General features: G+C 37.9%; 1 protein-coding gene across 3 annotated transcripts in view; it reads right to left on the reverse strand.

The window, feature by feature from the left end:
* The window catches only part of GABRB3 (gamma-aminobutyric acid type A receptor subunit beta3), a 115,325-nt gene that overhangs the window by 18,069 nt on the left and 71,203 nt on the right, over positions 1-26,053 (reverse strand). For all 3 annotated transcript variants that reach the window (XM_068681298.1, XM_068681307.1, XM_068681289.1), the window contains exons 4-7: positions 15,413-15,633; positions 10,962-11,044; positions 9,725-9,862; positions 843-995 (exon numbers count right to left, since the gene is read on the reverse strand). In XM_068681298.1, the coding sequence (XP_068537399.1) occupies positions 843-995; positions 9,725-9,862; positions 10,962-11,044; positions 15,413-15,633 (595 nt within the window). The remainder of the gene's footprint in view (positions 1-842; positions 996-9,724; positions 9,863-10,961; positions 11,045-15,412; positions 15,634-26,053) is intronic.

The following is a 26,053-nucleotide window of genomic DNA, read 5'->3' on the forward strand; positions in this document are numbered from 1 at the left end:
ATGTTATATAGCATAGGCTTAGTGTCAAGTTTTGAGTAAGAAGGCATATGCTAGTGGAAAGAACAGGGTTGAAGACAGGATTTGGAGTGAGATGAAATGCAGGAGTAGTCATAAAGATTATTTATGGGTCCATTAAACTTTCTGGTGTATAGCTACCCATGAGTACGTTTCTGTAACAGATGAAATACTTCCCGTGTGATATTTTGAAGCTACCCCTCCTCCAAAGAATCTAAAGGATTCTTTGATCTGAAAAGGTCTTGGACTAGGATCACCACTCTGTGCTAAATCCATGTTTTTCTACTGTGAAGTAAATGGCACTATAAGCTGTCATAAAAATGCACATAGCATACTGTGCATTCTGAGGGATGCCATGGCCCTCGGGATGTCATGGTCTACAGCTGACGTGTCCCTGTGCTCTGAACTAGCTCATGGTTCTTGAGGTCTCTTCCTGCCACTGTCAGTTAAAACAGCCAAGACCTCAGGTGAAGGCTTGGAGCCACGCTTGTCTTCCCACACTGGCCTGAACAAAAAGCCCACACCGAAGCCCTTAGAGTATGATTCTGGAGCTGGTCCCCTTGCTGAAACTAATGGCAACAACAACATTAAATTTGATGAAAACAAGTCTGGGACCCATACGAGCAGCTCATATCAGAGATTTAGTGGTAGCTACATTCTTGCATGTGGGGAAAACTTACCACTTTTGAGGCAATACTGAATGACATGATTTTGACGTAAATGATTTTGGAATATCAAAACACTGACATCACGCTGAAGTCTTTAACAACCTGCAAAGGATACATTCATTCTGACATTTTAATGTCCCACTCATTCATAGCACATACCAAGGGCAACTCTTGCTGCTGATGCATCATAATTGATCCAGAATGACACCCATGATAAAATGGTAATCAGTATGGAGGGCATGTAAGTTTGAAGAATAAAGTATCCAATATTTCTCTTCAACCTGAAGCTCAGTGAGAGTCTTGGATAGGCACCTATGAAAAGGGAAGGAAAAACAATGTTATTTATACTGAAGCAGAGACACTTGCAGATACTTGTCTTCAGTCTCCGTAGAAACTAAAGCATGCACATTTTATGGGGTACTATGACATCTGCAGAACAGTAGGGAAAACGCGTTCACTGTATTACTTGTTTGTATTAGAGGAAACCTTGCAGGGAATATAGTGATATCCATGTAATTTGTATTTGGGAATAAAAGAGATTAAGTTATTCTAAATTATTGAACAGATGGATAAGCACTGGTTAGTTTTCAAAAACAGATGCTTAGGTCTCCATGTAAAATGCTTATCCCAATACACAATTTTATGTATAGTATTTATACTGAAAGGATTAGTAGAATTCCATGTCTTAAATGTGCATAGTTTTGTATTTGCATAGAATTGTTTTTGACATGGCACTTCTTAATCACACTTGAACTATGAGAAACATGCTACCTGTGGCGTCAAAAATATAATTGTAATGAATCCAGGTGAAGAAAAGCCTTCTGATCATATCCAAAGGCCTCTAACATCAACTAGAACCAAATAGAATTTTTCTTCTAAAAATATTTTAAGCAAAAAAATGAAGATTGCATATGTATATACATACATTATATACATAGGATTCATATACTGTTTCAGTTGCAGCAAACAATGAAATAATGATAATCTCAATGACAGGTGTTTTTTTGTTTTTTTTGTTTTTTGTTTTTTGTTTTTTAACACGTATTTTAACTTCAAACCAGTGTATTTCAAAATTGGAAACCTTACTAAATATACTTAATATATTTAGAGTGCTCAAATACTGAAAAAGAAACAACAGTGACTTTTTTTCACCAAATGCAAATAGGATTAAATCTGAGTACCGTTATACAAGAAAGATTCACACATTCACACAACATCAGCTCCATGATTTCAGTGGTTCCATTACAAATCTTAGGTATGATACTTCTAATAGCTGGTCTAAAAGCTCTATTTATAGTCAACATGAGAAAAAACACTTCTGTACATACAAAGGCACAGTTATTGGTATTAGAGCACAACCTGCCCATTCTGATGCAACTGGGTGCAAGATGTAAAAGATAACATCTAGAAATAAATACAAATATAAGTATTATATGATTATATACTCATATATAAGAAACCACATAAGAATAGCCACCGGGTCAAGGGAAGTGATTATCCCCCTCTACTCCACTCCATGAGACCCCACCTGGAGTACAGACTTCAGCTCTGGGGCCCCCAGCACAAGAAAGGCTGGTTGGACCAGGCTGGACCAGGTCCAGAGGAGGGCCATGAGGATGATAAGAGACCTGGAGTACCTCTCCTACTTAGAAGCACAGCTGAGAGATTTGGAGTTATTTAGTCCAGAAAACAGAAGGCTCTGGCTAGACCTTATAGTGGACTCCCAGTGCTCAAAGATTGCCTACAGGAAAGCTGGGGAGGGGCTCTTTGCATGGGAGCATAGTGACAGGACAAAGGGGTAATGGTTTTAAACTTAAAAAGCTCAGATTTAGATTAGAAAGATTATTAGAAAGAAATTCTTCGCTCAGAGGGTGGTGAGGCACTGGCACAGGCTGCCCAGAGAAGCTGTGGATGCCCCATCCCTGGAGGTGTTCAAGGCCAGGCAGAATGGGGCTTTCAGCAACCGTATATAGTGGGAGGTGTCCCTGCCCATAGCAGGGGGGGTGGAATTAGATGGTTTTTAAGATCCTTACCAACCCAAATAATTCTGTGATTCTCTGAATGATGGATTTCCTGAGAGAGAAAACAAAAGAAGGAACAGAAAACTGTAGATTTCTCTTTGTGTTTCTGACAGGTAAAGTTTTAGTCATATGACAGTAAAAATGCTACAAAGTTTCCAGGTAGCAGAAGCATCTAGGGAGTATCAAACTTTAGGTAGCTACCCTTAACTGCTTTGTCAATTTCAGAAGCACTGTCACCAAAAAAAATAATAAATAAATAAATAAAAAAATCTGGTAGGTATATATAGTTGTTGTGAATATTTCAATCTGTACTATGTACTGATACATACATTTCCTGTATGAAATGTCTAGTTTCACAAATACATGAATATAGATAGTCAGAAGACCATATTCCAGCATGGAAACCTGCGGTGGTTTTACCCAGCTAGGCAGCTGAACTCTGCCCCAACCACTCTTATTTCCCCTTCCCAGAGGAAAAAGGGGAGAAAATATGATGGAAAAAAAAAATCAAGGGTTGAGATAAGGACAGGGAGATCACTTAACAGTTATTGTCACAGGCAAAACACAATCCGCATAGGGAGATTAATATCACTTACTGCCTATTATTATCAGGCTGGAACACTGAGAAACTAAAAGCAAGCTACAAACACGTTCCCCCCATCCACCCTCTCCTACCTCCTCCCCTGAGCGGCACAGGGGAACAGGGAATGGGGGCTGCGGTCAGGCCCTGTTGCTTCATCTCCACAGCTCCTTCATGGTCACTCTTTGCCCCTACTCCACGTGGGGTCCCTCCCACGGGATGATGACCTTCCCAAACTGAGCCTGCGAGGGCTGCCCACAGGCAGCAGCTCTTCAAGCACTGCTCCCACACAGCTCTGTACCACGGGGTCCATCCCCCCAGGAGCAAACTGCTTCAGCACAGGTCCCCCACGGGTGGCAGTGACCCCCTACTCCTGCGTGGGCTCCTCTCCACGGGCTGCAGCTCCGGCCCAGGGCCTGCTCCTGCGGGGGCTCTCCATGGGCCGCAGCCTCCTCCAGGCCACATCCACCTGCTCCACTGGGGGCTCCTCCACCCATGGGGGGGCTGCATCGTGGAGATCTGCTCCATGTGGGACCCATGGGCTGCAGGGGGACAGCCTGCTCCACCAGGGGCCTCTCCACAGGTCACAGGGGAACTTCTGCTGCCTGCCTGGAGCACCTTCTGCCCTCCTGCTACACTGACCTTGGGGGCTGCAGGGCTGCTTCTCTCACGTTTCCTCACTCCTCTTTCCCAGCTGTTGCTGCCCAGCAGTTTTTTCCTTACATCTGCTCTCCCAGAGGCCCACCCAGCATTGCTCTCTGGCTCAGCTCTGGCCAGTAGCGGGTCCCTTTTGGAGCCAGCTGGAGCTGGCTCTGATCTGACATGGGGCAGCTGCTGGGCTCTGCTCACAGAGGCCACCTCTGCAGCCCCCCTTCTACCAAAACCATTGCCACATAAATCTGATACAAAACTAGACCAAGGTTTTATGTTGTCTAAAGCACTCTACATGGTTTTCAGGAAAAAAAATAAATATATAAATAAATACATAATATCATTTAGGCTTCTGCTTAACACCTTAGTTTTTTAATGAGCAATGTTTCATTCCAAGGACAACTTTTTTATTTCAAACTATGCCTGCTATTTCTGCTAACAAAGCCTAATTTTTTCATTGAGTTTTCTCATGAGATGGTTTTCATGGCCTTTTGTCTGCAGACTATGTGAATAAAACAGGAACATATTCTGCCATCATGAAATACATTAAATATGTAGCAGACCTAATCACCTTTCTGCAATAAGAGTAGTGCATCAGACAGAAATCTTCATAAAGTTCTGCTGAGGAAAATTACTTCATAAAATACACTACCAATGTAAAGGATTCTCTACAAATCTGTTCCTTCCATAAGTCCTGTCCAGGTCTGGGCATCTGTGGAACATCATTGACAGAGGTGACGACTGGAATATCTCTCATAAAATACTGATTTTCTGATATATTATCTGAAGGATTCACTCAAGGCTCATCTTGGTCCGTTCCAGTGCTAAGGACCCTTGGTACATTGGGGTACCTCGGAGAAAAAAGAGGGAGAGCACTCTGCTAATGATAAAGCAAGGAAAATGGTGCAGCTGGAGGAGGCAGGAAAGAAGTAATGTGTCATGTATGTCAGTAATATTCAGTAATGAAATCCTTATTTGAGACAGTGTAACAGAGAAAACTTCATTTATTTATCTTGAATGCTTCACCTATGAAGCGCCTTATCTTTGTCTAATGAGATAAGACAATTAGTGAAACTAGTGGGACTCAGCCTTAAAGGCAGTGTCACCAGACAGATTGTTTCAAGACCAGAAAGGTCAACATAAAGTTGTTTTGAGCCCCAGGTTCTTTGTCCTGATGCTACAAGACAAAAGCCTAAGAACCATACCTAGGGCCAGGGTTGTCAGTGCTGTTTGCCTATCCACTGCAGTGTTGGAGTTGGACTGTAATACAGACATGCATTTGCAAATCTGAAGGTGCCCTGGGCCTTTTGAAATGCCCTTTGACATCTCAAACACCAGCATGCATTTGGTAGATACAACATAGCCCCTACAAAACAAAAAAATCGTATTGATCAGCAGATTGAGATTACAAGGGATGCCCTATGTTATCTCAAACTGCAGTTGATAAAGCGACTGACTTGAGCTGCACAAATGTTACCTAGGTGTCTAAGCTTCAATTACATTTACAGGAGAGTAAGTTCATCTAGTTGATCTAGTAAATGAAACCTGAAGAATTATCCCACTGCCTCCTAAAATAAGCTCCGTTGGACTGATTTTGTCTCCAGAATCCACTGACTGTAGTCCCATTGACTAGATTCCCATCAACTGTAACAGGAGCTTAGACACCTAATTCATATGCAGACACTGAAATTAATTATATTGACCTTAAATCTGACCAAAATGAATCCCAGCCATGCAAGTCTCAGGGTAGGTTCTGGGGGTTTACGGCTCCTGGGTACTCTAACCAACAGTCTTGTCGGCATCACAGCTGCTTAATGGAGTTGACGTTTTGTTCAGTTTCATCAAAGTAAATACAGAACATCATCCTTTTTTTGTGTGGTTATTTTCCAAGCTCAAAATTTACTGGAAGGTCTGGATCTAAGGAAATTTCAGAATAATTTGGTCTTTGTATAGTTCAATATGAGATTGAAACATGAACTGGTAGCTTCATTTTCAGATAACAGGGTTCTCCTTTATGTAGCTCTCCTTGAGACTAAGGAAGTTTGTGCAATTTTCACCTGTATTACTTTTATGCTTTCACGGATGACCTATTGCCCCTCCCTGCAGTCTGGACTCCCTGCTATCTTATCTTACTTCCAGCAAACAGTACATAGGAATCTGTGGGTTAAAAAAAAAAAAGAATTGAAAGAAAGAACATTACTGTGAAGCTCCTCTCCTCATCTGGAAGACTAAAGCTCTGGGAACAGTATGGGTCCTAACCTGCATGGAACAAAAATTGTAAGCCCTGATCTTCATTTATGTAAGAAGGAACCATCTTGTGTAATTTATTTAATAAAAATAGAATTCTTGGTGAACTCAACAATTACAATGTTACTTGTCTGATTATGCTTTTATAATGATTTGTCAATTAAAGCTAAGTACATTTAGAGATTAATTACAAGGAAATTGTAGCTGCTAACATTCCACCATTTTTTATTTATTTATTTATTTTGCATAAAGAACAGTGTTTCTGCTCAGCGACCAGATTTGTTACCTTTTCTCTCATCTCATATAACATGTTTATGTCCATGGGCTAATTTAAAGAGTAGAGGAATAACAGAATTTGGCCTGGAGTATTTAAGTCTAGCAACAGTATTGAAAATGAAGACATGAAAACAAATAATCAATAACTGAGCTCAAAATATTCCTCCTTCATATGTTTGAGCACTTGGTAAAAAGTAATTACTTGTTTCTGTTTCAATTTCATTAAACGCTAGCAAGCTGAAATATCTAGCTCCAAGGCTATATTAGTCTCTTGCTGTTTTATGCAAGTATGAACCAAGATAAGAGAATTGGTCAGTTACAGAATTCTTATTTTAATCTGTTCTTCTGGGAAGGTTCTTCAGCTAATTGGAAATGTACTTTACAGATTGATCTTTCAGAATTTGCCAAATAATTAATTTTCAAATCTTTTAAGATTACTTTCCTCCTATCAACAAGTTGTTAATCTGTCTCTGACTGCTATGCATCTTGAAGCTTTTAGGTGTGTTATATATCCTCATTCATGTTCAGTTTTTTAGCATTCTTGGATAACAAATCTTTAGGACACATATTCAGCTCACAAGTTAGGCATTACATTTCAGGCATTTTCATGTAGATAATTCCACACTTATAGTGCATAAACTCTCAGTATAAACCATGGAGAGCTAGACTTATAGCCAGCTGATTCCAAGGATGTGGTTCAATTGCCTGTACAGAGGTGTCTAATGCCATTTGGAATGTCTTATTGTAGCCTCTATAGCCTTCAGCTTAGGATAGTCAAACAAAATCTTTCTTATTCACTTATTTATATACTACTTTTTCTTCTTTTAATCATGGATAAAGAGAACAAGTTACTCCTTAAGAGAACATGTTACTCCTTGTAACTTATTTAATTCTTATTAAGTACTCTCTTTTTTCAAACTACACAACCATATCTAGATCTCTTTCAATATCATGGATTATATTTTCTAGACTTCCAGTCATTCTTACCAATTTTTTACGGGCTCATATGCAGTCTGAGATCAACAGTAACCCCTAAATTACTACGCACAGGACTCTGGTCTAACCAGGTATTCCCCAGTTTGAATTTGGAAATTTGGATAGGAATAACTAATTGAATAGTTGTACTTTGCACTTGTCTATGCTGATTTTTTTATTTTTTTTTAAGATTATTTTTAACTCCAATGACATACTTCAACATGCTTCCAGTTCCTTCAATATTCTTGCATCCCCTCACAGGTTTATGTCATTATCTATGGGGTTTTTCTCATGCTTACTCTTGCTGCTTAGTAGTAACTATGGGAACAGATTATTCAATTTGCATAAGTAACACAAGGTTATATGGCACTGTTCCTTCATGGAGGATAGGAGAAATAACTAGTCCAAAAGCTGTTTAGGGCACGACTCTAAAGTCCTTGTTTAGTTTTACACTATCAAATCACACTAGCACTGAAATCCCAGAAATATTGAGATTGAGATATTGATACCGAGATATTGTGTGGAAAGAATCTAGTATCTTCTCATGAGGCTTTAATAACCTCAAAGACAAAAAAACCATGCCTGACTTATTTTCCACAAAAATGTTCAAACTGGCTCTAATTATCGGGCATATAAGGAATATGTGTTGAGAAGAAAATTGAAAAAAAAGTGTGCTGACTTTATCTGTCAGATTCACTGGAAAGTTTCAGATTTAGCATCATAATTAGGCATGAGTTTCTGAGAAACAAATGTGCTGATTTCTTTCAATGGAAATATTTGTCAGAAAAGTTCATAATTAATGAAGCATTTTCATCATGTCCTAAACCAAAACAATAGTAGATGCAGTATCATGTCTTTATCGATGACAAAAATTATACGCTTCAGAAAACAATATAAAAAACATGGGATAATCTGTTCTTCACAACTGCCTCATCCTGCTCCTTAAATCAAGCTGCCTTAAACCCTGAAGCATGTGGGTTTTTTATTCCCTTCACAAACTTATTGGAAAGAACTGTTATGATTCTGAATATTTGGTCATTTACATGCATTTCTACCCCTAGTTTTCATTCTCTATCATATTTGTCTCACAGCTCTTTGGACTTCCTGAATTTAATAAATCTTTTCAATCTCCAAATTACTACATCACATCTTTATGGAAATATTTCACACTGAAGTGAAAGGTGGTGGCTTTGGACTTCCCAAATACAAAGTTCTCTGTATTGTCATTGTTGGCCAAAAGGGTCATCCTACATATCCAGTCCTGTGCAAGTGCAGATAAACCCTGGCTGCAGAATATAGGATTAGAGTATCTGTTTCTCTTTAAAAAAAAACAAAAAACAAAAAACAAAAAACAAACAAAAAAAAAAAAAAAAAAAAAACAAAAAAAAAACCCTCACATTTCACAGTGATATACAAAAACAGCAGAAGTTGGCAAAACCCCTCATATTAATTTCAATCCCAGCAATATTTACATTTTGTTCTGAAATATAACTCGTGTTTCTGTGTACTTTGAAACAGATGCTGTGTCCATAGAGTGGGTGAAGTGATGCTTACAAACATGATAGAGCTGTGCTTCATTTGTTCGAGTGCGCTGGGACAGACAGAACAGAACACCTCCGTGGTCTGAAGAGGACTGAAAATCTGGAGGTCCCAATAGTCGCCCCACACTTGCTGAGGGCTTTCTGAGTTGCTTTGGTCTTTTCACACATAGCAATATTTTCCTAGGCTGGTGTCTAAAATCAAACATCTAAATCAGTGGGGATTTAAACTAGGGATATAAAACTAGGGATTTAACTTTAGAATCTTAACAATGATCACAATAGCACCGGTTATATATACACTACCATATACCCATCAGTGAAAATCAAGATATAAATGGCACCACATTCACTGTACAAGAACAAAACAAAAGACGTACAGAAAAGCTGTAGGGAGGTGCGCATAAAAACTGTGCCTTTCTGACCTAGTTTGCCATAACATACTTCTGTATGATCAGTAACCCTGTAGGCTACATTAGTTAAACTGGTGACTCAGACATGAATGACTTTATATTTATTTAGATCACGTATATTTAGGTGTATGGTTAAGTATGACACATGCACATACACACACAAAAGAAAAATGAAACAAGAAATACTGTTTCATGGACTCCTGCCTCTGGGCTTTACCAAGTCATCTCTTTAGGCATGCACAGAACACAGGACAAAGACTATACATAATAATGATTAATAAAACAATAATTGCCATACAGAAAGAAATAAAACACCAACTAGGGAAATGATATTACTTGCCTGTGGCAAAGACAACATTCTTCGACACCAGTCTGTATTCCACAATGGAGAACTGAGGAAGCTCAATCCTTTCCACACCAGTGACTGCATTATCCCCACCTCTCCAGTAGAACTCTATGTCATCAGTTGTGTAGCCATCTGCAGGCAAAGCAGGAAAGTAAGTGAGAAAAAACAGTGGACTGGAATGAGCTTCAAACCAGCATACATGGTTTGTCATTTGTGGCAATGAGAAGAATAAGAACAGCTGGAGTGGTGTATGAATTTTTGTTCTGTATGCCTATTAGAAGCTCTCCTGAAGAGTTGCTCCATTACAGTCTACACAGGAATTTGAGACACAACACTATTGGTTTTGTTTTGTTTGTTTTTTTTTTTGTATCATCCCCATTAAATTCATACTAGGACTACAGCCCCTACGAGATAGAAATTGCCACCCATTACCAATTTCAGAGATTACAGACTGCTACCTGCAAAATCATATATTAGTCTGATTTAAGACATTCAACACATCTAGCACTGATACGAAGTGTATATTGACACCAATAATCATCAGAAAAATGTGGATTATTCTATAAATACAGACAAACATAGTTAGGGCAGATCTTTTCCACTCACACTGAAGAGTGTGAGTCACGTTAGCTTCTGCAGTGGAGGACTCCAGCTGATTATAGAGTATTAGCACACAATCTCCAGCCAGTAGCAGAAATGGAGTAGGAGCTCTTGAAGCAGAAATATACATCTGAATATTGCAGTCCTAGAACATGACTAGGTGGAAGAGAAAATCTGTTTTTTCATGGAACAGAACTACAAACCACAAATGGGGCTGATCTGAGAGCCCAGGGGGTCCTGCAGCAAGACCATCTGTGCATAAAAAAGCACACTGAAAGAAGATGATATCATAGTGTTTGCCCTCTTTAAATTTAATCTGATTAAAATATGAACATTCATTCTTGTGTTGAAGATAAGCATCCAGTCACTGCCCCTGCTAACTCAGGCTAGAACGAGTAACAGCTTCATTCTGTCCTAAAACTGTTTTCCTAGGAGAGATCTATCCATGTAGAAATGGATGACACTTTATGTATTAAAGAAGGTCAAATAAGCAAACGAAAGATCTAATGGGTGATAATTATGTGATTCATATAGTGGTTACAGTCTCCAGTGTAAATATTCTACAGTTGTACAAAAGGAAAACCACCCTGCATCTGAACTAGGTATTACATTCATCTTCTCATATACATACAGCTTTCAATTTCCAGAGTACAGTTCTGTTCATCTAGTGGGTATCTTCTCAAGTCCATCATACAAGCTGCAGTGGTTGTGATTCTGAAACACAAACATGATATAGAATTACTATAAAGCCTATAAAGCCAGTAATCCTGTTTCTTTTTTTTTTTTTTTTTTTTTGTAATTGAGAATCTGGTCCATACTTTTACACTGAGCAGCAGCTACACTGACTTCAACAGAACTCACTGTGACTTACACTTACACAAGAAGTCCCTTTGTGACTTGACCTATCTGCATATGCAAATATTACAAAAACCTTTGCTGAAATTAAAGAATATGACTTTATATTAGAAAATATGAAGTGATAAAAGTCTGCTACAGATGTCAGAATTATTAGAGCTGTGTGAATTACTGTTCTGTGGCAGATGGAGGAAAGAAAATGAAATGTTGAAAAACTGTTGCAAGTCCAGCAAAATGATTTGTTTTAAAGTTGAGTTTATTTCTCTAGTTTTCGAAAGTAAATTAAAAGGGATTTTGTAATGAAGTACCATATTGAATTCTAAACTTTCCCCCAACGATATATTTTTGCTTTTTATTTTTATTTTTATTTTTTATTTCCAGTGCAGGCAATCTAGCACACTAATGATGAATTTGCAAACCATTTCATTACTGATGATCCTGCATTTTTATACTATGCATTTTTACATGAATTTGGTATACTAGTTTAAAATTCAAGGGTAGAATTTCAAGGGAAGAGAAGTAGGTGGTTTTCCTCAACTCTTACACACTAAAAAACAACAACAACAAAAAAAACCACCTGTTTTCATTATGTATGCCTTAACTGATTCTCCAAGAAAATGAAGGAAAGAATGCTTATCCTTAGCAAACGGTTTATTTAAGTGAATAACTTCACATAAAATCCAAGGTAAGGCAGTTGTAATATCCGTTACAACTATCTCATAGGACAACAGAAGTTCTATGACTGTCAAAGGCGCTTTTGCAAAAAAATATTCTAATTTATTTGCACAGGGAGAGACAGTTGTGTATGAGCACAATGGCAATGAATGGGTCAGGAGAGGAAAAAGCTCAAGGATCTGTTACTCAGCATATTTTTCTCATTTGTGTTCCTACCAGTAGACAGGAGGAAAGGCACACTCTGGATTTTTGTCCCAGACACACCTATAGCATGATCTGTCACTGATGCACACTCTAGGCACTCTCTGAACACCTTTATATAAGTCCCACAAGCTTTAAGGTACCAAGTATTGTATAACAGGAGAATATTTCAGGTCAATCCATCTCCAGCTTCCTGCTGGGAGATGCTCTGGGCCTATACAAGAAACTGCATGTTCTTGCTCAAGTACCTTTATATGCTACAACAAAACGTAAGTTTTTAATGTCATAAATATCCAGTAAAATCCATACAAATAAACAAACAAACAAAAAAGATACAGCTAGATATAGACAGAAAGAGATTTACCACATTTATGCAAAGTAAGTTGAGTGCTCAGAGGTCCCTTCTGAATGAACTTTTAAGCAACCAAATTTAAATTGCACAAATGTTCACCAAAAGCAAATGTTAATTGCTCAAGCTTGTGCATGCTACCAAGAAGAACAGTTTTATTTTTTATGGGATGGGATGCTGCCTGACACAGTGGGACAATGAGGTTTCAAGAAGTCATCATCACAGCAGTGACAGAGAAACAATTACAAGCCAGAGAAAGATAAAGTTGTGCACAGATACATGTACATTTTGCATCAAAGCGATAAATAAAAGAAATATTTTAAATTGATTAGAGTTCCCTATTCCAGTTATCTGTCCTCTGGATATAGTTTCTCTTATCTTTCCCTGCTGCTTTATTACTGGACTGATCACCTTCAATTATACTGATATATTGTGCAGGGACCCCATCCACACTACACTGGGAGAAGAATGTTCTACTGACAGAATGTCCTCTGTACCCCCAAAATTTACAATATAAATCAGTCTAGGTAATATAAATACTTTTTATGGGACTGGGTTACAGTCCTGATGGCTAATTTGATCTTCTTTTCATCTTGACTTGAAATACATTCCTCCAAAAAAAGAACATAAGTAAATCTATTTGCATTGTCTGACCAATCACAATTAACCTTTTTACCTTGCAAACATCAATCATGCACATATCACATGGGTGATAACTACTTGAGTCCTTCCAGATGAAATAAATACATTCCTCCACTCTATTTATAACATTTAACATTGCACTCCCTGAAAACAAGAAGTCGATATACGTGAAGTATACAAGCAGTTGGAAAGACTACTTTTGATCTCCAGTCATTCTATAGTGCTTTATTTCTGTTTTGGTGTATTATGGAAGAAACTGTTGTATAATCTTATGTTTGCATATTGTTCTGAATAAGGTGGGACAAAGTTAGTATGATACCCAGAGAAAAAAAGTTCCCCAGAAATGAGTTGAACTTCAAAAAGCTACAGTTCCATTCCCCCATGGACTCTACTGCAGTAGCAAACTGCTTTCTCTGAACAGAGATGAAAGTTGGATAACTGAAGGTCAAGTACTTCAGAAGTAAGATAAATTAATTGTTCAGAAGAAAACACAGAACCAGTGTGGCCTGTAGATCAGTTTTGTTATATATTTTTGAGAAACTGCTTTGCTCCATAGATATCCTATAATTGGTTGCAACACTCCAAATTTCCCCTATTATTCTCAGCAACCTTGCGTTTTGTGGCACATAAAATTCCAAGTTCTGGTCTCAGCCCACAGGATGAATCATTGTCTCCAGACAGCAGCTTGAGACTGAGGCCACCAGGATGCTCCCAAACCACAATACAAGAAGTTAGGCCAGTGGCAGAGCAACACTAAGCTGAAGTCCTTAGATCAAAAGAGATAAAGGTTAGACATTTTCTTCCCTCTGATCACAGTGCCTTATATGTTGCCAAAATTTAATTTTGGACAATAATTTTCGTTAAGTAACTTAGCTATTTCACACACAGCAAAATCTGACCATGAATATCAAATGTTTTCAGAGGAAAGGGAAAGGAAAGAAGGCTGATATACATGAGCTACTGGTGCAATTCCTGCCAAGTGAATACTATCAAGTGAAATGAAATCTGCTTGTGGACATTTTCATTCTACAGAAGAGGAAGATAAGTTATTCAAATAGGGTATTTTATGACAGATAATCCTCACCTGAATGACTCCAAATATTTTTAGAGTGTGGCAGAGAGATTTTTATTCATTATTATGATCACAAGAGTTCTAATCTCCATCACTTTTCTATTACATTGCTGTTGGGGATGGTTCTTTAGAGTACAGGAAACAACAACATCGTTTTTTTTATATTTAACTACTTGTGGAAAGAATCCTAAACCTGCAGTGTTCAATATTGGGTACAAATTATGCAACATGAAAGCCTGCTTTTGCTTAAATTAATTCTGAATGTTTTTTTGAACATCCCGTTTACTTGAAACTTCTTAACAGGCTGAGTCCGTTTTTATTTTGTCTAAAAAGATTCATCCAGCTATAGCCCATACATGATATCTAACAGGAGTTAAAGAGGTAATGGACCAAGACTCATCTCAGATCAAAAGTTCACCTGTTAATAAAAAACAAAAGCAGGTAAAATAACATTATAAGTCTAATCCATCTGTACCACATTTCAGATCTCATTCATTTTTAAACTAGGGACTCTATCCTGTAATTAAAAACACAAAAAATTTCCTATGATGGAAATGAAGTTTACATTGGCAAAGACTTGTTTTGCTGGGATAGTTTAAATCACTGTACCATACAGAATAACCTGTCCAAATAAAGGAACTTTTTGATACTACCAAGCCTTTCAGTAAGTTTTTGCTTGTGTAATTATATGTCTTAAGGGAGGGATTTTTCTGCATTACTAACCTTAAAAGCTACAATCAAAAACAAAGAAAACACAGGCCAATCCTAAAACAGGTATAGCACAGGTCAGCGCAAGGCCACTTTGTAGCTTTGTTTGAAATGTAAAACATTGAAGTGTTGATCCCTGTTTGAAAAAATCACTCAATGTACACAGACTCATGGTCCTAACAGTGGCTGACTCCAAGTAACCAGGACTGTCTGTGGTTTTCTTTTTCTTTATAGACTGAAGTCATGTCAAGAGGCAACATATGTGCCCACGTTCAATCTTACTGCCTGTATTTCAAACAAAATTTTCAGGTTTACAATTAATGCTTGCCTTTCTGCTTCCTATAGCCACTGGGCTTTCCAGATATGGTGACTCTACATAAACAGATAAAACCTGACTGAAGATGCTTCTGGCAAAATTAAGAAACATTTACTGTGTCATTTATTTTCTACGGGCATCCTTCAGAGTTGCAGGGAAGGTTACATAATATGCTGCACACTGTTTGTAATAACCTTGTACCAGGAAACAAATATCAACAATACATAACAATAGCTATGAAATCTTCATCATGAAAGTACAGACCTGAGGCCATAAAGCACCGTTCCATCTGGATGAAGGCGAATCATTCGATTCTTCACAGTAACGCCATGCACAAATGATTTCTTGTCATTTAAGAAGTAAGTGTCAGGCACCCAGAGTTGATCTGCCACTCGATTATCAAGTGTGAGGTTGAGAGGTATGCCAGCATATGCCAGTCTCTTGTCTCTCCAGTACTGTTGAAAATACATAGTCAAAGTGTAATCCTGGTGAGAAAAAATAGAAGTACAACAGTCAATCATACTTGCCATAACTAGAAAAATATTTTTTTTCCTGTCATTAGCTTAATTTTCTGTTAGTAATTAAAAAAAAAAAAAAAAACTTAAGAAATACAACTATTATTGGTATCTTTTGTCCTCCTTTTCTTTCATGTAATCCTTCTGAAAATTACCTGAAATTATGATGTCTGTGGAATAATAAACAACAGCATAGGTAAATACTGTAAATATTTTCAAAACTGATAGCGGAACTGAAAAACATGGGAAGTGTTTTAAAGCAATGTTCTAAGTCATATCTGAAAAATAAGCTGCTAAAACATCACTTATACATGTGTCTGCATGAGAACACATCTCGCAGTAACAAAGATTTTCTCATCAACAGGCTACATATAACACATACTAATGTCAATGTTTCGTTTTCATAATTTTGCCGGTAAAGATCTATAGCAGCTGTGAAAAACTGTGATTGTTAACTTGAGATCCTAAATATGAATATAGACACCTAAAATATATGTTTTGAAAATCTTCCTTTCATTATGGAATTTGTTAACTTGCGTTGGTCATGTCATAATAACACTGCATTGAAACACTCTAGAAGCCTTAGATAATATGCCTCATTTGTTAGCTTCATGCTATTATACAAATATATAAAACTGTATGGGAACATTTCAAAGTTAAGTGCCAGCAAAACTGAAAAGAAAATCAGATGAAATAGCAAAATTTCTTTTTTGAAAAGAAAAACCTTTATGTTTTCTTTCTCTCATAACTTTCAAAGTGTGGAAGAACACTTCAATTTTTAGGAAGCCTATTTTTATGCAGAAAATAAAAGAAGAAATCAACTGAAAAATAATACTTTATTGTATATGGAAATAAATGTTTAAAGTCAAATAAAACATTGCTTTCAGGTCTAATAATATTGCTGTATTTAACATTTAAAAAAAAAAAGAGACTAAGTACAGGCCATTAAAACTCTGATTTTCAATTTACAGAAATGCTTTAAACAATAAAACTATTCATGAAACTCTTCACAAAACACTGAGAAATTTATGTGATCTCCAAACACATTTAAATATTTAGCAGCAGGTGTGCAAGCCACAGGATACCTGCATTTGCATCTGGTTCTACAAGCTGGAGATACAAAAGCCCTCAGGCTTGCTGCTTGTTTGGGAAAAGGATGTTCAGGGTTTCTAAGTACAACTGTTGGGAATGGTCCATTCTTGTAATGGGTCTCATGTGGAGACAACCCAGTTTCAGGCACTGATCTTGCTCTGCTTCCCTCAACCCCAAAAGCCTCTTACTGAAATCAAATTTAACTCTAGATAGCCTTTCATACTCAGAGCCTTTTCGTTTTTTATTCAGTGATTCATTCTAACAAGGTAGCTGCTATAGCTTTAAGAAATCAATTTTAATTGCTTACCAAATAAATCATTACAGTTATCAAGGGCAAGCTGTTCCCATTTTAGGAAACTAATAAGAGACCTTTGAAAACAAGAGGACCCAGCGATGGGAGAAAGGAGCCTGTGTGGAACTGCCTGAGTGGAAACTCGTCTTTGGAAACTCAAATCTGACATGACTGCTCAGGAAAACATGCTCCAGTGTTTCTCTCAGAAGCTTCCTTCGGTGGGACTCCTCGTCACTGCTCATCAGTGAGGGAGGTACATGCGCACCTGCCTCGCTCCCATTGGGAGGAGCGCATCTCTCCTCCTGTTCCGTGCAAACGGCTTTTGACACTGATGCGTTAGAGTGAACATCCTCCACCAGTTCTGTTACGGCTTAATTAAAGCCTGTTTCTATTAACATTTTAAAATTTGCTGTGTGCTTGGCTTTTATAATGCTTTGCACATCAATGTCAAGAAACTGGGGATTCTAAAAGCCGTAGACACATGTGCAGTATACCAACCAAAGCTCACTAAGTATAAATGCACAATATACAGACAAAACAATGCCAGGCGGAAATAAAGAAATGGGGTGGCAATGTATAGTATTGAAAGAAGCAGAGCCAGATAGCACTAAAATATAACTGAAGCAGTACATCTGAACATCCCAGAATTTTAGGCGAGTTCCTTTTTCCTTGGGCTTGAAATAAAATACATGCTAACAGCTAATGAATGGAGTAATTAACTAGATATGTAAAATATGTGTAACAATACTAGCAGTAATATTTTGTCATTTTATCTATTTATTTAACTAAAATTACTGTGGTAGGGAACAACAGAGAAAGGAGCTTACAAACTGCACACAAATCCAGCAACATCCAGCAAACTGCAAGAACTTCCAGCATCTTGGCTGAAAGAAAAACAGAATACTGCCTCTGAGGTACGCATTTTATTAGCACTTCCTCAATTAACCTTCACTTCTTATTTCATCTCAACTTAAAAGCAGGTATCTATGCATCTGCTAATGTACACGACTACATTTTCATGCATTGAAAGTAACAATACTTCAACTAGTTGTTTAAAAATCATACAATATCACATGCAAAATATCCGTTCAATAGCAGTTCTTCACTGGCTATCTACTAAGGAAAATGCTTAAGAAGTATCTTCTGCAATGCCAGTCTACTATCCTATGTCTGCCTCATCCTACTCTCTGGACTTCAAACAACAGACACAGACTACCCAAGAAAGGCTGCGTGCCTCCATACACTTTGACGGATCACTGTACATTTGTGGTCTTTTGCCAACTGACCTGCTCTGAAGATGATAGGATAGAAAGAATGAATACAAACCATGGCTATTTACCATCACACTTATTTGGAGGGAAGGGAAGGGAAGGGAAGGGAAGGGAAGGGAAGGGAAGGGAAGGGAAGGGAAGGGAAGGGAAGGGAAGGGAAGGGAAGGGAAGGGAAGGGAAGGGAAGGGAAGGGAAGGGAAGGGAAGGGAAGGGAAGGGAAGGGAAGGGAAGGGAAGGGAAGGGAAGGGAAGGGAAGGGAAGGGAAGGGAAGGGAAGGGAAGGGAAGGGAAGGGAAGGGAAGGGAAGGGAAGGGAAGGGAAGGGGGATCAAGCATATAAGAATGGCAGAGAAACTGCTTGGTAGTGCAAGCAATAATAGAATGAGTGGGGAAAGTCAGTTCTTTTGGGCAGTTCTACCAAAGTTAGTACTGGAAACTACGTTTATTAAAACCTATGAAGATGTCAGCATTCATTCTTTGAGTAGCTAATTTGCTAGGCTTTGTACCTATAAGGGAAAATTATTTCTCCTTTTCTGCACTCCAGAAGAAAATGCTAAAATGTGGATTCAAAAAAAACACACTAAGTATCTTTTAGGTAAAATGAATTTTTGCCCCTAGGTAAGTAGCCTGAAAAGCTTATTTAGGGCCACCTTCCTCCAGGGTAGCTTATGGTGACTAGCCCTGATATAGCGGTCAAGAGGGTAGGTGTCTAAAGCCAGAAGAGATTAATCCCACTGCAGCTTCAGCATTAGGTGCTGTTATCTGTCAAAGAGGACACAGATCTGCCAGCTTTAGGAAATTCTAACTGTTATACAGAGCAGTGAACAATTTCATCAGCTGCAAAGACCTCCATAAATCATATTTGAAACAAACAAACAAACCACTCAAGTAGCAGATAATACTTGAGAAAGAATTTAGATACAACGGTAAAGAGGTTTATAATGCAACTTAATTAGTTCATAATATATCTGTCCTTTTTGTGTGTATTATCTGTGATTTCAAAACATCTTAAGCAAGAATTATACACTCACAAATATTATACATGCTAACTGTGTTCAAAAAGTAAATACTTACTCAGTGGATAAAAAGATGTATGATAATCCATGCCTTAGTCTCTATATAATTAAAAGGTCCCTTTCTTTCCCTTTCATATAATTTCAAAAATTGCCTGCTGTAGTATGAAGAGCTATTCTTGAACCATCGGTGATTGAGTTGCATCCTTCCCAATAAGCCCAAAGTGAGTTGCAAAGCCAAACTCATGAATCTTATGCATGACAACACAGCTGTAAATCTGCTCCCATACTATACACAGAAAAGACCTGAGAAATAGATTCATGAACACATTAATTCATAGCTATAGTTAATTTAAAAAATAATTTAATAAAAACATATTCAGAAAGACTAACTTTAAGAAGTTAGAATTTACCAGCAATATATTCAGGTGCCTGAGATAATTACTTAAACATTTTTTTCTCAAAATTCAAAACGTTCTAAAATGCTCAATAACTTTCACATTATAGAAAAACATTATCTATTATATTTTACTGGTTGACAGTGTGATTTTTCCCAATGCATCTAAACTATATATTACTTTTTTAGTTGGCAGTGAATGGAAAAAGGTCTCCAAATCCCATTGTTCTGCAAAGTCTTTCACAAGAAAACTGCCTGTTCAGAACCTCGCATTGAAACTGGTGTTAGAAAGTTCACAAGCAGCCTGAGTGAAGGAGATGTATGCACACACACAGACACAAGCACACATGTACTCTACCTCACCAAAACATCATTCTCCAACATTTCTTGGTCTACCTGCTGTTATATTAAAGGTTCGTCTCACCTATAAAATGTTCATTCAGGCTTCTCTCTGACACCTACAAAATGACAGGTTGAAAACACACCATGTTTTCTCTGTCAAGTGCTAAAATATTATTCTGTTAAGAAAATGTAATTCTCAAGTATCTTAATTACACTAATTTCAGTGTATCCATGTATCCATGTTGTCTTGATATCTTTTGTAGCAAATTACCATGATTTTTTTTCCCTCTTCTACTGAAACACATGGAGTTATAAATAGGCATAAGGAGATATTTAGCCTCTAAGAACCCATTTGATACTGCAAAATAAACTTTTCCAAATGAACATATGATAGCCTGTGTCTTTCCTGCCCTCTTCTCATACTCTTTGGCACGAGAGTTTTCATCTCCACCGCAACCAGGGTGCCTTCTCCAAAGTGCCTGTCCCCCGCTGAGCATCTCTCTGTGCTCCGAGGAGGGTTGCCATACCAACCAGTGCCAGGCTTTCTGCACGCAGAGGGAGCATGGTTGACATAGCAACTGGCTAAAGCAGCCTGGTCCCCAGCTTTTCGGGGAGCCATGGTGGTCACTGCCAGAGAAGTTTTGGAGCAGGAACAGAGGGAGTAGTTGGGCAGCCGTCAGCAGGCACTGCCCTGTTGGCAATGGCCATGGCCAACCATGCACTGCCATGGCCATGGGATCTTACTTGTCAAAAGATAGATGTTGGCTTTTCTTTTTACATATTCCTCTGCCCACAACAAATTCAAGCTACCATGGATTTGGGGTGTTCTCTCATCCAAACATAAAGTTTCTGCAAATATTTCAGTCTGAAGACATAAGTCAGGACAAGAAACCAGTCTCAGCTATTTAATTCCTAACAGGTAAGGAGACAATACTTGAATGTTCCTTCTTTGATTAAGAGTATCATGGGCATTACAATGCCACAGTAATCAGGAGTTTCTATTCTCAAAGGACTGATCAAAGGAAAACTAGCATACACTTTTACACATCAAGGTTATAATACCCTCTGATCTGGTGGCAGAAAGCTAGCTAAAAGAAACTATGGTCCTTTGCTATACCCCTCAAGATCTGCCCAAAATTGTGTGGTAAATTTGCAATCAACATCTACTTTATAATAGACAGATGAAGCATAAAATTCAATATCCAACGGAGGCCTACTACAACACTTTAAAAAGGAGGATAAATAGAAATTTCAAATATTTAGTTGCTATGCTAAAAGACAACCCTAAAAGAGATTAATTAAATAAAAATAATAATAATTAAAAAAAAAACCAACACCAGCTATGCTTTACAAAAACACTTATCAGAAAAAAAAGAAACACTAGGCTCAGTGAAACAATGAACCTGCTGCATGCAGCACAAATTTATTTATTTTGGAGCTGACAGGACCTCAAGAAAACAGGTACGTTTAATTGCACTAATTGAAATCCTGCTAACAGCCTAACAGGGAAGAAAAAAATCAACCTTTATCAGCTGTCAGCTAGTTCCCACGACTGAAGCAGCTGACCTTAGAGAGATGGGAACTGACAGCTAATGGAGTGTGCCTCCTACACAGTCACGGGATGTGCCACCAGTGAGTTGGAGAAATGAGCTAGTGCCCTAAAATCTTAAAGCTATGGGATGTTTTGTCTATTATGAGATATTTGAGATAAAATTTTCAGGTCTAGTAGGTACCCATTTTAGAGAACAAAGGATTTCTCACACTTCTGCATCATTCTTTCCAGAAATACGTCAAGTTATAACTCTCTTTGGCATTACTTGAATTATCGGTAAAAATCTGGAAGAAAAAAAAGCCTCAAAGTTCTTTAAGTTGATCTTACTTGTTGTATTTGTTCAATACTTCCTATTTCTTAGTCTACTGTATGCATAATCCCTTCAGTGTCTACAAGGTGTACCAGGACAGCAGTGATGGAAGTACTAAGAACTGTGCATACACAAATGGCTTCTAAATACCGTGACCATAAATACGTAGCTCCATGACATTCTTATTTGCTCTCACTGAACATCAAAACCATCCAAAACAATTTTCAGTAAAAGCCATATTTCAGATTAAAATTCTACAGTCTTTTTGTCACTATAAAATCATCAAAAGACTTTTTTAAAAGACACTTTAGAACTTGTATGATATTTTTTTAATCACACCAGAGTTAACAAATAACACAAAACTATATTTAGCAACAGAGGGCTAAGGAAAACATGCCCTTAAATGAAAGCTGAAATACGTGTCTGCTGCCATTTACACTTTTTGGTTGAAAAAAGGAATATTTACTCTGGTGTGAGGAAAACTTTTAAAATTGTCTCACCTCCCAATCTATTTATTTTGCTGACTTTGGGAACCAGCCAATCTCATTGGCACTAGAGCATCAAGGCTGATGCCCAAATTCCTACTTGTTGTCTGTGATTATTTGAACCACCAAACACTCCTAAAGGAAATCCTGTTTGAGAATGGCAGTATGAACAAAATGCCATCTGAGAAAGCGAGTGGGAACATATTGGACATCAAATGCTTTTAAAATACATAACTTGAAACATTCTCTGTGTACTTTTCAATATTGTAGCCCATGAAGTCTGAGTGTTCCAGGCCTGGAGGGTACTTACAGACCTGGCTGCCACCATCCTGTCAAGGCCCAGGCCTAGGCCCCTGCATCACCCTGGGGCCATCCTGACACAGTGAGGCAACAGCAGGGCCAGGCTCCAACTCCCCATATCCCTGCCCAGACATGGCCCCCACCTGTGGGCCCAGCCTTAGATCATCCTCATCCCCTGGGGCTGCCCAGTGCTAGGGATGGGGCTGCCATGGTGCCCCTGGTTGCCTGCTCCTGGTGAGGCGCTGGGACAAGCCCTGGCTGCCAGAGCTTACCCTGAGGCTTCCCTATATCATGACAGGGTGTAACTGTGCCTCTTTATGTGTAAATGGCACGTTCACTGGGATCCAGATATTATGTGTTCCTTTTTGAGCAAGGAAATAAACCAGAATAAATATCTCTGCAGTGGAAGAGAGTGGGAAAGATGATCAGTTAAATTCACTGCTCAGCCGATTTCCTTTCCTTCAGACAAGTTACTTATATTGCAGCTTCTCTTACTTCATGCTTTCACCCTATCGGCAATGTTAAATCCAATTTTATATCCCGCAGTAACAAAATTGGGATGCATGGTAAGTCAAAAGGAAAACAATGCTTTTGCTAAAAACTCATTACTGTGGGTAGGATAAACTGATCACGTGACAGCTATGCTCATGTAACTTGGTAAAAAGCAAAATAAATGAGTAAAAAAAAGCCAAATGCTGCATGCAAAAAGAAATACTTCAAATATACATGATATTCAACCCACACACAAACTTCTTGTCATACTGAGGCTTGTGAAAGTAGTGGAAAAGAGAGTGTCCCCTGCCAATGCCCTTTAAAAAATTAGGCTGAGTTAAGTTTAAAGGAAAATGGCTTGTTGAGGGGGATGTCTCGCCTCCTTCATGTGACCTGAACACTCTGCAAAAATCTGCTAATAGATTTTGTAATTAGGAAGAAAAGATATATCACCACAGAAATAAAAGTGAGGAGGGTTTTGAACTGCAGCGTTGCTCAACTTCTTAAGCCACAAACAGGATAGTCTAAATGACCAACATGAAACAGATAATTAATGACAAATCTTCCAACTTGTAGGTTTAAAGGTTTTTTTGTTTGTTTGTTTGTTTGTTTTTTAAATAGCATTCTTTGATGACAGCTGACACTCTCAGGGGTTTGTATCTACTTTAAATACATTGAGTAAAACTGATTCTGCTGTGGATTATATGTTAGTTACTTTCCTCTTCAACCATCTATAGTAAAAATACTTTTTGCTATCTTTTGGGCTACTTTCTGACATCAGCACATATGTGCCACACAGGATTCCTGCACAGACGAAAAGTTGTAAATGTATTCTGCAGTATGTTTACAGACTTTAAATAACTGAATGTAGAAAGGGCTAGTTGTGTACTGCAATATTCCTCCTAAAATGGTACTAATTGGAGGGACAGAAGGTGAGTATTTTTATTTCGTAGGAAATCTGGTAAAATGATTGAGAACTTAAAACTGAGTCTGTATATCTCCCTTAATATCCCTTTCCTCACCAGACAGTTATGCTGTGTGGTGTTATGCTAGTGCAGTGTGGTAACACCTCTTCTGCAGCAAAATTACTTGTATACAGCTGTGCTAGGTGGAGATGCTGATTTCAGTGGTGCTCTTCAAATTCAAAAGGAGGCCAGTTACAGATGCAGGCCAGTTATCTAAAGAACTGGATTCTTCCTACCACAGGTACAGCCCATAATCACTGTTTGATTACCTACGTAATTCATCTGCCATTGTCAGATACCTCACAGATACCTCAGACACCTCAGACACAGCAAAGCACATTTATGAGGCCAGAAATCATTTTCCCCACTAGGCCTTTGGGTGACCAAAATGTGGCTGGGGGAAGGAGCATTAGCAAGGTACATTATATGACATTGTTTTCAGCCAGAGATTAGTATTCTGCAGAACATGTCAGTTATGATAATCAGATAGCCTCCTCAAATATAAAAATTATATCCTCCATCATCTACCTCTGCTCTTGTTTCAGCAGTGCTTTTTCATGCTGACAGCAGAATCAGTCTTTCAGGTAATAGCATAGGGGTGAAAGGTTTACATGTAGACCCATCAGGAACCAGATAAACTTTTAGAACAAAGTCTGTATATAAACAGGGTTCAGGTAAAGCTGCTGACACTAAACAATAGAAAGGTTACTAAAGAAGGGAGCTGAATTATGATGATTAGAAAGGAAAAAAAATGCAGAAGAATATCTGGCCTTGGGTGATGAATCATAGAGAGGTAAAATTATAAAATATGTATATCCTTGAGAAAGAGGTTAAGGTGGTAAAATGCATGTAGGACACAAGTTAAGCTAATTCTACTCTCAAAAATACTAGCATAGAAAAATAAGCAACCAGATCAAATGCATACATGCTGCTATTAAAATGCTAGAAGTTTGAAAATAAGATGAAGGAAGTAGGATACCTAGTTTGAAGTGAGAATATTGACCTAACACAAACATCACAGACTTGATAGAAGGCAAGCAGTCAGTGGAAACCTGTAACACAAAAGAAACCACATAGGCAAAAAAAAGAAGGATGTACTATTAAAGAAAGCTTTGCATCAGATAGTTAACTGTATTGAATGTTACACACAGTCTCTATGGATTAAGAAACCAGGCCCATGTAAGTATGAGAAATAAATTGCCACTGCCTAATCAGGATGACAATGGTGTCAGTGAGGTGCCAAGATAGATCTAAGAGGCTGCAAAATAAAATAAAATAAAATAAAAAAATTAGTAATTAGAAACTTTAATCACCCCCACATAGACTGGAAAAATGTCAGGTTGGGGTGTGATACAGAGACTAAATGACACCATAAATGACTGATTCATGAAGAAGCTTTTGGTGAAACCTGAAACAAGACAAGACACTCTTGACATAGTTGTGAGCAATGCATAAGTCATGGGTCAAAATGCTGCTACAGATCACTTCCTATATAATCCCATTGGAATTAGGAAGTTATCTTTTAAAACTATGGGAAGTCTAAAATTTCATGAGAGTACTATTTAATTTCAAAAAGTAAAATGTACAAGCATGAGTAAACTTGGCTCCAAATTGGAGAAAAGATTGTTTACAGTCATCATAACATGAGCTTCTGTATATCAAAAATAACTGTTAAGTAACAAATAAACAAAGAATGGTTGAAATTTTGGATAAATAATTTCATTAGAAGGAAAAAGATGCACTTCAAAAATATGAAGTCACATCTAAACTAGAAAAAAATGATAAGAACATTAAAAAAAAAGCCCACAAAAACACAAAAGCTATGATTTGCTAAGGGCATAAATATTTGTGAGAAATCCTCAAATGGTCTTAAAGAAAGCT

This window comes from Anas acuta, chromosome 1 (assembly GCF_963932015.1).
Source record: "Anas acuta chromosome 1, bAnaAcu1.1, whole genome shotgun sequence".
NCBI lineage: Eukaryota > Metazoa > Chordata > Aves > Anseriformes > Anatidae > Anas > Anas acuta.